This window comes from Meleagris gallopavo, chromosome 19 (assembly GCF_905368555.1).
Source record: "Meleagris gallopavo chromosome 19, MGAL_WU_HG_1.1, whole genome shotgun sequence".
Lineage (NCBI taxonomy): Eukaryota > Metazoa > Chordata > Aves > Galliformes > Phasianidae > Meleagris > Meleagris gallopavo.
The window spans coordinates 6,032,632-6,046,697 of record NC_139422.1 but is presented as its reverse complement, the minus strand read 5'-3'; the positions used below and the strand labels follow the sequence as shown (position 1 = coordinate 6,046,697).

Genomic DNA, 14,066 nt, shown 5'->3' with positions numbered 1-14,066 from the left:
CACCATCAAACTTGCCCGCCCAGGTAACAATTCCTGCTCTAACACGTGGAGGAGAGAAAATAAGGCTGCCTCTGTTCAGGGCTGCCTCTGGGCATAGAGGTGCCTTTGTTAGAATTACCTTGTGCTGTCACTGCTAAGCTGCCACTGATCTAATCACTTTTTCTCTTGTCTGTCTCCTTCCTTTTCCCATCTTCTTTGTTTTTGTGTTGTGCATCTCCGCGTCCCCATAGTACAAGTCTGTGTTTAGGTCCTACTCGCAGGACTTTGTGCCTCACAACCAAGTCTCCGTAGCTCCTTTCCTGTCTTCTACCTCCTCCTCCTGCTCCACCGCACCCTTTCCGCCCGTCCACCCGTCTCCGAGCTCTGACCTCGCAGTGCCAGCCACGGCCAGCCCGTCTCCCAGCACTGGGGATGTGCCAAACTCCTCTTCACAGGAGAGCAGCTTTAACGGGAGTGCTCCTGTCTGCCTTCCTTCTGAAACCTCTCTCACTGATTCTCTGCAGACGCCTTCGGTGAGACTATCCAAAGAGGTGATCGTGTGCACCTTAACGCAAGGCCGGGCTTGTTTTTGTTTTAAAGAAATGTCACTTGTGTTAATACTTGCGATTTGGTTTCCAAACTTGCGTGTGAATGCAGAGAGAGTTTTCTGTACAAAAACGATGGCTGCAAATCTGAGCAACCCCACAGGTTTGAGAGGTTGGAAACAAAATGTCAAATGCTGGTGAAGGGGAGAGGAAGAGAAGTTGCTATAGCTTCCTGCAATTGTGATACACATCAGAGGAGGGTAAGGGAGTGCTCTGCGAGGTTGGCTCCCAGCAGTGCTTCACATCCTGCAGGAGCTGCATCTCTGCTCTCCTGCTCCCTGAGTCCCTGGTGAGCTCCAGGAGCAGTGGCTTAGCTCAGCTCCGCACTCTCCTTATATAAGCCACTTTTTTCTGTGGGCTCCTGCTGTCCCCAGCTGTCAGTAGTGCTGACACTCTGTGCAAAGTGTAATGCAGTGCTGGAGCTGGGCTGAAAGCTGTTCCCTCAGTTCAAGGTCCCTGGTTGGTTTAGCAGACCAGTAGGCAGGTTACTTCTTTAAGCACCTCATTTACAAGGCAATTTCTCATCTGTGTGTTGCAAAACCTACGGTTGATGGGATCAGAGCCTCAACTCCGCCTCTTCACAATACTTAGAAGAGGGACATAGACCACAGAAATCCGTTTTTCACCTTTTAGACCTGACCTTGCTGTTGCATCTTTGTTGCCTCGGGTCCTTGTAAGCACCCAGCAGCCCTCAAGTCTGGCTCAGGCTGGCTCCTCAGGGCTGGCAGCCGCAGAATGGCGCTTGTGCTCAGGCTCTGAACGCTTAACAGCTGCACGCTGGATGTCCTCATGTGCACCGTGCACCTGCACAGCTCCCATAGCAGCTCTCGCTATGCAGTGCCTGCTGCTGTCCTGCTGCAGCTCAGGGCCTTCAGGACAGTCCTTGAGAACTCCGGTGTGGTCACCTCTGGGAACGTGCAGCTGGAGGACAGGCTGCCACCTCGGTGACGGCAGCGCAGGGCACAAGTGCTTGCTACCAGCCAACGCTGCCCAGGGACACCGTCACGTATTTCCTTTCATCCTGTCTCCCCTAGAGTGAAAACGCCAGTGAGGAGGCTGGTGAGGGTGAATACGTCAATCTGTATTCCTCTGGCCAGAGCAACGGGGAACTCCCTCATTCTGGAGGAGTAAGTAACCGGGAGAGGCCACGCACTGGGAAGGGGCTGCCTGGTGCATGCTGAGCTCACACTGTGGCCCGGCCCCTGCACACCCCGGGGTGCCCGGTCCCCTTGCTGGTGGTCCCTTCGCTTGCCCTCTCCTGGCCTGCAGGCTTCGGTGGCCTCCTGTTCTGGTGCTGAGAGCCCCGGCAGGATGGAGGGATGGCTTTGCCTCCCTCCCTGGCCCGTTTGTGCTTTGCTGTTTGTTTGGAGCTGCTTGCGTAAGGTTCCCTTTTAGAGAGCTGCACTCTGACCAGCACGGTCTTCTGTCTGTGTTTACTCTTGTAATCGCTTTGGCTTTCCTATTTCAATAAATAAAGCCTTGTGCTCCCCTTTTTTAATTCTTATTTTTCCTTCCCCCCTTGGGTACAAAATGATTGATCAGCAGCACCGTAACCACGCACTGCTTCTTCCTTCACTCCGGCCTCCTGTCTGAGCTGTTCCCTTGAGATGGGGCCGTACCCCATGGCAGGGAGGTGCCACCTTCCTGCTGTGTCACCTCAGAGCTCTGTGCTGCTCCTTTTGCCAGCCCTCACCTAGAGTGGTCCATCTGCAGGATGTTTCCAAAACCTTTATCCCTGCTGGCATTAAATATCCAAGGAGACAGCGCTCTCATCATTCCCCTTCACGAGGCAGCCCCAGCCCTCTGGGCAATCACTGACTGATTCTTAACTTGGAAGCAAAGGACTTTACAGATAGATGCAGCCTAGAGAAATTCCACATTCACTGGCAAATCTCAGCTCCCTGGTGCACCTTCCCCACCAAAGCTGAGCAGGGTAGAGGTCTTTCAGTCCTGTCAGTTCAGTAGATGGAATGTCCAAGGTCCACTTTGCATGATGTCAAATAATTCTGAACTCCAGCACTGTTAGATTAATATCCCCATTTGCCATTCATGGCTGTTTCTCTCTTTAATAAATGGCTAATTTAAAGTGCTGCAACTCTATTTGCTCTGAGCTGTCCACCTGCTGTTCCATGCTGTGTTCGGGTGGTTCTGCTTGTTTGCATTAGCCTCATTTCCACAGCCATGAATTGTGAAGTGGAAACGTTCCATCATTGTGTGAGTTCTTCTGATGGAGGAGAAGGGAGTAGGAAAGGCACATTGCCCCCCCCTTTCCCCTAGGGCAGTCTGGTCTTCTGGGGGCTGTAACTGAGAGGGGAACTGAAACTGGAGAGCTTGGAGCTGGCTGTGTCCATTCTGATTAAAGCAGAAGGGAAATGTATTTCAACAGTAAGGGCTGGGAAAAAAAAAAAAGCAATGAGAGGGTTAAAATTCAAGACAGCAGCTGACTTGTGTTGTAACTTTCAGCATCGTTTCACAATGTTAAAGGCAAACAATACTAATTACACTAGTCTCCAGAGATGGTCCCAAATTTCCTATCTAATTAACTTCTGTGTTTTCCTGGCATTTGGCATTAACTTGCATCAATCTTTAACTGCTCTGAAGGAATTTACAGTAAAGAGCCATTTAGAGGCAGTAAGACTGTAGATGCAGGCTTGGCTGTGGTGCAGGATCCAGGACAAAAATGAAAAACTTCCTTCTCTTTGCAGGAATCTCCCTCTGTCAAAGACGGCCATTCCAAAGACTCCACTTCAAACAGCAGTGCCATGGGGAAGGAAGGCAAAGATGGTGCTGAGAGGTGAGCCTGGCTCCCCTGTTACAGCTGCTTCCCTGCCTGGAGGTGTGCAGAACACCAGCAATGTTCCTCTCTCCCTTCCCTCTGCTAGTGCTCATTGTGGCCGCCTCTTCTGCCCTCAGCCCTTCAGATTTTAAGCCTACTCAGTTGGGTTTTTTTGCACAGTGGCAGAGCAGTGAGATCCTACTGCCGAAGGAGGATCAAGGCAAGATGTCATTACTTAACTCAGCGAGCCAGTAGGGGTTAATGCAGCCTGTGTTCGTCATTGCAAGGCCATCTAATTGGCAGTCCTGTCATAGACACTGGCTGCTCCCTCCTGCTTCCAGGGAAACGTGAAAAAAGTCTGTGTCACTGCTGGGAAATAGTCTTCAAGAAGGGAATTTCTTCCTAACCCTGCTAGTTAAAGGCTGGCAGAGGCCCCAGAGCAGGAGCCTTTATATCCCTTCTAATGCTCTTAGCTATCATTTGCCTATGTAAATGAAGAGGTGCAGGCTGTAACAGATGGGCTTCAGTAGGAGTGGAGTGAGTGCTTCCCTGCTGCTTGAGATTGCTCTTCAATTGCATTTCTAAGGCAAAAATAGAGAACAGCATTGTTTGGTGTGTGACAGTCAACTTCCCTCCTCCTTTTTTCTGCAGTTGGTTTGAGGGTTTTAATCCCTGCAGTGAAGGAGACAATACAGCAGCGCTCTGCAAAAGCTCAGTGCAGATTGTTGCACCAAATTCTGACCTGTGCCTGGGGAAGGCTGTAAGGGATGTGCACTGTTTTCATTTTCTTATGAATGCAGGCATAGAGAACGTGCCCAGGTGCAAGAGCACCTGTTTGTGGAGTAACTCGGGCTGTGAATGTGCACCCAAAAAGTGGTCGGGATGCCAAATCTTCCTGCAGAAGGAGTGTATATATATTTTTATATATATATATATATATAGTTTTTTTTTTTTTTGTCAGCTCACAGCCCGTGGTAGCAGCATTTGGAGCATGTTTAGTCTCTGTGCATTTGAGGGAGGGCTTAGATTTGTGTGCACTAATGATCTGGTGAATTAAGGAGATGTGAAAGTGTGTATTCATGCAGGGCATAGTAAAATCCTTTCTGCCAGAAATCCAGGCAGGTCCTAAAGATTTGCCTGTCTTTCAAGAGGTGCATAAAGTAACAGAATTACTGCTAGACCTTTAGGCTTGTTTGCAAAAGCTTTACCTCCAGGCCTTCTGTGTACTTACTGCTACTTAGTGAGGATCTGTACACTGAGAGCTCAGGTGGACTCAGCATCCCTCTGTCATCAGATGGGCGATGACACTGATGGTTGTTTGCCTGTTTTTTTTACAGGCAGCAGCAGTCACCAGATGCTTTGGAATCGTCACAGTTGGAGGAAGAAGTGGATGAGCTCTCCCTTATTGACCACAGTGAAATTATGGCTAGGTTAACACTGAAGCAAGAGGTAGGTTCCTTCAGGGTATTGTTCATGTTCTTTGGTTTATATTCTATTGAGAGCTGATTTTCTGAAGGCTTGGTTAGCAGATTTCCCAAACAGGACATTGCATTACTGATGGAGAAGCCAGTGTAAGAAATGACTTTGTTTTTGGCTTGGGTGCATTCCCAGACACCGTTGCTTACTATGCTCTTCAGCCAAGCTGTTTTTTCATGCAGCTTGAGGAAATACACAAGCTTTTGAAGCTTTCAGATTTATCAGGGGCTATCCTGAACAATAGAAAGAATTTGTCATTTACTGACACTTTAGGAGTGTTCTTTGGGCAGCTGAGAGAGAGAAGGAAAAGCTATTGCTGATTCCGTAAGTAGTATTCTATGCGTCTTGCCAGAGGGTCACTTGAATTCACATTTTAGACATAGCTGCTCAATGGCTGTAAGTCTGTGGGTTTTTTTTCCAGTGTTTTGCATATTAAAATAACAGGCTTAGATAAGGGAAGGCAGGCATGATTCCAGTCTGACCTGCAGGAATATTTCCATCAACTTTAAAAAAAACAGCACACAAAAAGACAACAGTGATTGCTGTTCTTTTTGGAGTAGCAGATCTGCGTCAGCCCTTAACTTTTTTCTTCCTTTTTTTCTTCTTCCTTTATGGTCTGCGTGTTATAAACAATATAGTACTGCTCCTGCACCCCATTTCCTGCAGCGTGGGAACCACTCACTGACTGATAGATCAGTTCTGCATATTTTCAGTTGTGAATAGCAGGAGCTAAAAGAGGGGTGTTCTCAAAGCAATAAGGCAGGGGTCAAGGAGTTAGCAGGGCTGTTCTTCTGCTCCTGGTTATTGGATTGCTTCAGGTGACCTCCAGCCAAATAGTTCCAGATTAGGGAATTAACTTGCTAGGTTTTTGATCTTCCAGGGGCGTGCAAGTTGTATGCACGACCTCTCACCCCGCAGCCACTGTGGTACATGATCCTGCACTTTGAGACAGTTCACACAGAGCTGCTGCTCTGTTAATGGTCTTTTGGGAGCGTTTGGGAGTCTGGGATATTTCTCTTCATTCTTCTGTGGCCGGAAGGTTCAGCTTTCACTGTTCTTCACAGCCTGGTTTTAAGGAGTCAGAGGCCCTGAGTGGTGATCGACCCAGATCCTCATCTGGGACACCAAATGTTTGACTCAAATTCCAGGATTAGCCCAGCACTTTGAGATCGTGTCCCAACTTGAGCTCCAAACAGTGCCGGGAACAGGGTGTGCTCTGCCAGTTAGTGCTGAGTTTGAGCCCCAGAGAAGGGAGCTTGGATTGTGTGTAAAGCACTTCTGTTCTCATTGCAGGGAGATGATGGGCCAGATGTCCGCGGAGGATCTGGAGATATTTTGTTGGTGCATGCAACGGAGACTGACAGGAAAGGTACAGAGGATGCCCCAAAACAAAGCTGGGGAGTATGACCTGATGTGGGCTTTTGCTGCTGGGCTTGTGCATCTCTGTGGTGGGAGCAGTTACGATGTGACTCTTGCTGCTGGACCAGGGGGGAGAACTCTGCATTAATCAATCATCCCCTGAGTTGCAGGGGGGGGATTGTGCTTATCTTTGGTGAAACAGAGGTAAGCTGGATAAGCGCCTGGTCATTCCATTTAACAGCAGGGCTGGAATTAACTCCTCATGGCTCTGGAGCCAGTGAAACTGCTGCCATGGTTTCTCCAGGCCTGCTGAGAGCAGATGTCCTCTTCTGAAAGTGCAGAAGAGATGGGGGCTCTTGTACCCGTGGCCATCAGGCAGCCCACTGGCACTGCTGCCATCCCCTCCTCACTGCCTCACTTCCTTATCCAGCTCTGTACCACTACACCTAGACCAGGGCAGGGAGGGGAATTTACTGCATGTGAAATGAGATGTGGAGGAGAGAGCCAGGGGTGGCAGCTCTAAAGCTCCTAGCTCTATTTTGTTACAACCCCACTCTCAATCAGCCCCAGTCCACCCATGTGGAGCAGCTCCTTTCTGAGAGCTGTGACACACACAGTCGTTGCAGCATTTCCAGAGAGTGATTTTGAACCTGCCAAATGCATTTGTGCTGATGGCCTTTAACCAGAATTGATCTCCTTATCTCCTGGGATGCAAGGCAAAATGTTCTAACCCTCTGAACCACTCAGCTCTCATATTTTAGAGGTTTGATAGCCAAAGGGGAGATATCTTTCATGTGCATTTTTAAATGGCAGCTTTTATACTGTAGCATAAGGTGTTTCCAATTACTTATAGCACCATTCAGCTAGCAGGAAAATCCTTCCCTTGGCAGATATATTTCCCTGTTTACGTCAGGCATCAAATCCAGGCACAGAGGACCAAAGTTGGAACGTACCAGAGAGAAGGAGGCAGTTCATTGCCCTGTGGTTAGATAAATACATTAAAAAAAAAATATCTAAATGGAAATGCCCCATGTACAAAAGCCAAAACTGGAATAGAGAAGCTCTGATTTACTCTTGCTGTTCTCCAGAACAAGCATCACATTGGAAGAACTTCCCCACTGTGTTTAAAGACCACCACTTGACAAAGGGATGTGTGCTCAACCACCAGTTCCTGAATGGGGAGCTCAGAGGCTGCAGGCAGTGAGGTGAAGGCTGTGGAGAACCTCTCGAGATGAGGAAAAAGCAGAGCAGGATTCTGAATGCACAGCAGGACAGGGAGAGAGGATGGGCAGAGGGGGAGCAGTGCATTTCTCAGGGCAGTCACACAGCTCAGCCTTGCATGCTCTGCCAAGCTGCTGATCTGAATGGAGCACGGAGGAATTTGTGCTATGCTAACCCAGTGTTTGGGTGACTGAGAGGGTTAATGAATTAAGCTTACAATGAGAAGAATTCAGGGCTTGTAAATCAATCAGCCAAACAGCACAGAGGGGTATAGTTAAGAGGCTTTCCTTTAAAGATGAATTTCTTGGCAGCTTTGAGTGCCAGAGCAGACCAGCTGTATTACCTCACGTTGCCTTTTGGGCAGATGGGAACCCAGAATAAATGTAACTCCACGCCCTGTTGCATGATGCTTCTTGTCCATTTGAGTTTTCTAAAAGAGCTAAATGGAATAAGGGATGAAAGGAGACTTGTGGTCTTTGGGATCAAAATCCATGGTCAGTTAAGTGCTCGCAGCCGCGTGCGAGTGCAGGATTACAGCTGGGGCAAGCCTAGGGCTCACCCCTGACATGACCACCCAGCCTCCAGCTTTACAGCTTACATCTGATCGCTTTAGCCAGGAGCCAGCAGCAAGCTCTGCTTTCAGAGCACGAGGAAGAAGCATCTCTATGAGGCTCCTGCCAAGAGAAACACTGCAGGTAGCGACGCACGGCTCTCACGCTGTTCCCTGCTTTCCCACCCTTCCCTGCACAGTGGGCTCACGTTCTGGCTTGTGGGTGTGGGTGTGGGGTGCTCCCTGTCCCGGTGGAACATGCACAGCCAAGCCTGGGCAGGCACAGCAGGAGCCTTCCCCTGTGGGTGCTGCTGAGCCTCTCCAGTGGTTGCAGCGGGGCAGGCAGGGCAGCGTGCCATCCCACTGCAGATGCTGACTGCAGCACAGCTTGGTTTGATATCAGGCCTAATTAATTTCCATTTTGATCACATGGCAGCGTTCGTGTCGTGGCAGGGTCACACACGGGGCAGAGTCAGTTTTTGCTGTGCAATTTACTCTCTTGGTTGAAAATAATCAGATATTTACGCTGCCCTGAGGCAGACTTCCTGGAACACAGCGAGGGCAGAGAGGCTGCAGCACCAAGCCATCGCATCGAAATATGTGTGTTCCTGTTCTGGGGGGAAGTGACTGTCTTCTGCAGGGCTCTGTGCTGGCTGAGCAGTAAAGGCAGAACAGGCACCCACCTCTCGTTGTCAGATCTTCTCTTTAAAGCATCCCCAGGGCTTTCAGCACATTTGAATTTGACCTATTATTACAGTTCCTGTCCCACAAACAGGTGTGTTTCACCAATCCCTTTGGTGGTCGCATAAGCTTAAAGGCAAATTGGAGTACTGCAAATGGGAGCCAGCCTAGGGGACAGGGCAGCTCCTGCTCTTGTGCCTAAGGGTCCATCTGCTGGTGAGAAACAACAGCACAGCTTTCCTGTACGGCTCATCCTTGTCAGAATGTGTCTGTGTCAGTGTCCTCTTTCTGTGAGGCTGCATTCAGCCTTCGTTTTCTGCAGGCAGGGTTGACTGAGACTTCCTTGTCTTTCTCTGTAGATCTGGTGCTGTACTGTGAAGCCTTCCTGACTACATACAGGACATTTATTACCCCTGAAGAGCTCATCAAGAAGCTGCAGTACAGATATCCTTTTCCATGAAAGGCAATTCGCCCCAGGGAGCAGAGCAGAGCAGTCGTCACGGAGGGAGCTGGTGGCGAGCTGGCTGGTCACAAACCTGCTGAGAACATTGTGCTGTGATCGCCCTGGAGGTGCCCTGAGCAGCACTTCCTTCATCTCTGCTGCTTGCAAATAGGAAATGGCACAGGGCAGGTCTGTAGGGAGCAGAGCTCTGGACCTGAGTGTGATGTCCTGGGGGCCCTGGCAGGAGAGAAGAGCAGTTCAGATTTTCTGTACAGAACTGGGGAGGTGGTCGTTTGTTTGTCCATTGTGGTCTGTAGAATGGGGATCGTGTGTCTGTCCTTCCAGAGGGGCTGAGAGAATTGCTTGGGCAGATGTAGGTTAACATCAGCGATGGCTAAACTGTCAAGTCCTATTCTCCCTCTTATTACAAGAAATGCAACACAGAAGATAATGTCCTCTTAGCCTCCAGCTCTGAGCTTGTATCTGCTAACGAGGCCAGGGCTGGACGTACAGTGTGAGCGTTAGTGCTTCTGGCAGCACAGAGCAGGCTGCTCGCTGAGCACGCTGCACGCAGTGCCTCCCTTGGCTCTGTCCTTGTCACTCCCAGAGCCTGGTGGGCTCTGCCCCTGCACTCACCACAAAAGCAGCCTGATGTCACCCTGCCCTGAGCCACAGCTCATCACTGCCATCTGCAGCAGGGACAGCCTCCCTCTCTCCTGCTGGGATCAGCGCTGCCAAGGACACAGCAGAATCTCCTTGGAGAGCAGCTGTCGGTGGAAGTATTGGCTGGGGCACTCCTGCAGGCCCTCTTTGATATTTGGCTCGCTGTTTCTCTCTCCATTTGTGCACCTGGTGGAAACGTGCTCAGCCTCTGCTGTCTCCTTCACTGCCACTCCCCATGTGGGCAGAGAGGAAGGTGGAGGTGACGTCTGAGAACTGTTAGGAGACCTGAGTGATGTCTCAGTCTGGTGTGGGAGATGGCAGCAGAGGAATGCGGCTCATTAAATGCCACTTTAGAGACAATATTCTGAGGGTCCACCTGCCCTGCTAGCATCAGTTCTGCAACACAAGGACCCCCTCACACCCCTGCTGCATCCCTGGTGGCAGCTCAGTGCCATGTTAATTAGAGCCATAGCGGTGTCCTCCATCTCCTAGAAACTCAACACCAGTTTTAATCAAGATGGAATAATATCCGTTCTGATGTTCCTCAGGGCAGCTGTTAATTGTTCTAGCGGTTGATTCTTTAATTTGCAACCAACATATGAGAAGTTTTGCCACTTCCCAGATACGTTTAAGAAGCGAGTCAGTAAGAACACCTTCTTCGTGCTGGTGAGAGTGGTGGATGAGCTGTGGTGAGTTGCCTTCATAGTTTTGGGGTGGGAGCTGCACAGTCTGTAACAATACCTGCATCCTGGAGTCGTAGTCCTGATGCCTGCCCCGGCTTTGCCATCTTTCAGCTTAGTGGAGCTGACAGAGGAGATTCTCAAGCTGCTGATGGACCTGGTGTTCCGGCTGGTCTGCAACGGGGAGCTGAGCCTCGCCAGAGTGCTGCGCAAAAACATCCTGGACAAAGTGGATCAGAAGAAGATGCTGAGATATGCCAATTCCATCAAACCTCTTGCAGCCCGAGGGGTGGCAGCCAGGTGAGGAAGCACACATATGGCTATTTCTTTGTCCTTTCTCAGGAACAGGGCATCCTTTTTATTTGGACACAAGGCTTTTCTTAGTCCAAAATAGAAGAAAGAAAACAAGTTACGTTTTCGTATTCTTCTTCATCTTTCTTTCCTGCAGGCCAGGGACCTTGCATGATTTCCACAGTCATGAAATAGCCGAGCAGCTGACCCTCCTGGATGCTGAACTCTTCTATAAAATCGAGGTACAGAGACAAGGATAGGGGGAGGGCAGAGGGAGAGGTCTGCACACATTCCCTCTGCAATCTCTGGTATTCCCAGCACAATGCAGAAGACAGCTGTACTTGTGTCAGCAAAAGACCATGAGCACAGGCTGTGGCTGGGAATCCTAAGGCAGAAATCCCATGATAACATGTGGTATTCTCCCACCCCTCTGTTCTTCTTCCTGGGCAGATACCAGAAGTTTTGCTTTGGGCAAAAGAGCAAAATGAAGAGAAGAGCCCCAACCTGACGCAGTTCACAGAGCACTTTAATAACATGTCCTACTGGTAAGGAGCTCACAGCACCCATGGCACTGAGCTGTGCCAAACCTCCCGTCTTAGAGCGCAGGATATTCCTTGCAGAGTTGGGTTCCTCTAAGTGGGATCACGTGTGTGTTTTTAGCCAGGAAGTAGATACAAGTTTGGAGGAGCTCAAGAGAAATAAAATGATGAGTTCTGGAGGGCACTGTAACATGGAGGAATTATTGTCAGTACCGCTGAGCCCTTCAAACAAACGTTCCCCTTGCAAATGAATGCACTCTGAATGACCATTGTTCTCATCCTTGGAATTATTCCTCACTCAGTTTAAGTTGGAGATACCAGAAACTTTTCAATGTTGTTGATCCATCCCTATTAGTTGTCAGTTTTGTAAATGAAACGAGAGGAAATCTGAGATCTGCTTAAGTGAGTTTATCCTTCTCTGTCTGTTCTTCCAGGGTCCGTTCCATAATAATGCTGCAAGAAAAAGCCCAAGACCGAGAGAGGCTGCTCCTTAAGTTTATCAAGATTATGAAGGTATCAACTCAGTTCTTGCTGTGAATCACCCATGCTGTTCTTTAGCAGCAGAGTGGGACATGCCAGATGGTAAAGCTGTTTTATGTTCTAAGGCATTACAGATCTCTGTGTAACTCGTATATTTTCCCTCTTCACAGCACTTACGAAAGCTGAATAATTTTAATTCCTATCTGGCCATTCTTTCTGCACTGGATTCTGCGCCCATCCGAAGGCTGGAGTGGCAGAAACAAACCTCAGAGGTGAGGAACAGTGCAGGCTTTCATATTTAGGGGAAAAAGGATAACTGTGGTTGTGATATGAAGCAGCAGGGTGAGTTATAACAGCTCAGCAGCATGACGGGGTGGAGGGATGGCGGATGAATGCTCTCCAGTGGGCGTAATGGCACAGTGCTGGCAGCCTGCAGTGCTGCAGGGCTTTCTGACAGCTGTAGAAGTGCCAGCACTGCCCCGGGCTGAGGGAACAGCTGCTTCTTCCCTGTGCAGCAAAGCTTTGGTGGAGCTGAAGGCAGGGAAGTTCTGTGTGAACACAGCAAGGGTCAGACTGAGCGAACACACTGGTGGTGTTTGCAGGGTGGCATTGACTCCCTGGGAGAGAGGTTACAAAGATAAAGGGGTGACTGGGGGCTTTGTGTTCTGCCAGGGCCTGGCTGAGTACTGCACACTGATCGACAGCTCCTCGTCCTTCCGCGCCTACCGAGCAGCCCTGGCTGATGTGGAACCTCCCTGCATCCCATACCTGTGAGTCCGTGCTTCCTTTCTTCTGCCTTACTCCTGTGCATTCCAGCAGTTCCTTCGGTGGTTTCTCAGCGGCTTCAGCCCAGCTGAGCACATATCCTCTGTCCTACATCTAAAATGACACGTTGTTGTGCCACATCAGACCCACGTGCCCCCTCTGAGCACTCTGTCCTGCAGCAGGGAGGCAGCCCTTGGCACAGCTCCCCTTTGTGACACTGCATTCCCAGTACAGGATGACTGGATTTCTCCATCCACTGCCACCACTGAGGATCTCATTCCCTTTTATAACTATGGATCAGAGCTCAGACCACCTGCTGCTGCTGTTTCAGATGCTTTTTGTTTGGACTTTCTTTTAGTGAAGGTGACTGGCAAAGGAAAGATTCAGAATCTTCAGCTGAACCTTTTAACTATTCTTTCTTTGGGGTCTTTGCATTGCAAGACAAGTTTTCCATGACCTGCAGTGGGTCCCATAGCTCCAAGCTGCTTCTTACTCCTCTGCAACAGCTCAGATTCTTATGGCTGAGAAGAGCTGTTAAATTAAGAATCTCCCTTAGCAAACACAGGTGCTTCATCCTGTTGACCTTCCCTTCTTCTGCAAGGGCTCTCAGATCAAGATAGCACATTTGCTCTGCTTTTGCACCAGTAGAACTTCTGATCTCACTTTCTTCCACTGTACAGTTCCTGGAGGAAGGAATGTCACCTGGTGGGGGACTGGGGAGGGCTGCAGGGGATGCAGAGGGTGGTAATGACCACAGCTGTTCTTGCTCTCAGCTGCATTTAACACCTGAGCACCTCCGTATCTGCTGCCAGGGAGACATTTCCCTCCAATTTAAAACTGGAGCTGGTCAGGTTCTGCGTGGGTGCCCTTGGCTGGCTCTCCCGCCCATGTATGGCAAACGTCTATGCTTGTTTGCCTACTCTCTGGCTCTATGCCCTTTTCTCTCTTTCAGAGGCCTAATTCTGCAGGACCTGACCTTTGTTCATCTGGGAAACCCAGACTACATCGACAGCAAGGTGAACTTCTCCAAGCGCTGGCAGCAGTTTAACATCCTGGACAGCATGAGGTGCTTCCAACAGGTGTAAGTCAGCAGTGGGGGTCCGAGCTGGGCACTGTGGGGGCACAGGAGGGACAGCATTGAGATGGAGATGTAAGGGGACCTGGCAGTGACATGGTTACAGTGCTTGTGGTCTGCTCCCCTCCCTGGGTTAGATAAGATTACTGAGTTGTGATGGTGTTTTTCCAGTATTGCTTTTAAAAGCCACTGTCCTTGTTTTCCTACTCTTTCTTTCCATGGCAGACTTTGCTGTGGCTGAGAACAGAGGTTCTCAGGAACACAAAGGGCTTTCTTCAGTGGATATAGAATGGCCTGGGTCAAAAAGGACCACAGTGCTCATCCAGTTCCAACCCCCTGCTGTGTGCAGGTCGCCAACCAGCAGCCCAGGCTGCCCAGAGCCACATCCAGCCTGGCCTTGGATGCCTGCAGGGATGGGGCATCCACAGCCTCCTTGGGCAACCTGTTCCAGTGCATCACCACCTCTGGGTGAAAAACTTCCTCC

At 49.8% G+C, this 14,066-nt stretch overlaps 1 protein-coding gene across 15 annotated transcripts in view; it reads left to right on the top strand.

Annotated features, from left to right (window-relative positions):
* Positions 1–14,066, top strand: part of RAPGEF1 (Rap guanine nucleotide exchange factor 1) — a 76,685-nt gene that overhangs the window by 60,136 nt on the left and 2,483 nt on the right. For 8 of the 15 annotated variants that reach the window (XM_085239272.1, XM_085239273.1, XM_085239278.1 and 5 more), the window contains 14 exons: positions 231–530; positions 1,619–1,711; positions 3,290–3,378; positions 4,698–4,809; positions 6,130–6,205; positions 9,007–9,095; positions 10,353–10,441; positions 10,547–10,732; positions 10,881–10,965; positions 11,174–11,268; positions 11,697–11,775; positions 11,913–12,014; positions 12,415–12,512; positions 13,460–13,588. In XM_085239272.1, the coding sequence (XP_085095398.1) occupies positions 231–530; positions 1,619–1,711; positions 3,290–3,378; positions 4,698–4,809; positions 6,130–6,205; positions 9,007–9,095; positions 10,353–10,441; positions 10,547–10,732; positions 10,881–10,965; positions 11,174–11,268; positions 11,697–11,775; positions 11,913–12,014; positions 12,415–12,512; positions 13,460–13,588 (1,622 nt within the window). The remainder of the gene's footprint in view (positions 1–230; positions 531–1,618; positions 1,712–3,289; positions 3,379–4,697; positions 4,810–6,129; positions 6,206–9,006; positions 9,096–10,352; positions 10,442–10,546; positions 10,733–10,880; positions 10,966–11,173; positions 11,269–11,696; positions 11,776–11,912; positions 12,015–12,414; positions 12,513–13,459; positions 13,589–14,066) is intronic. The other 7 variants (XM_085239281.1, XM_085239279.1, XM_085239277.1 and 4 more) reach the window with 4 other exon arrangements.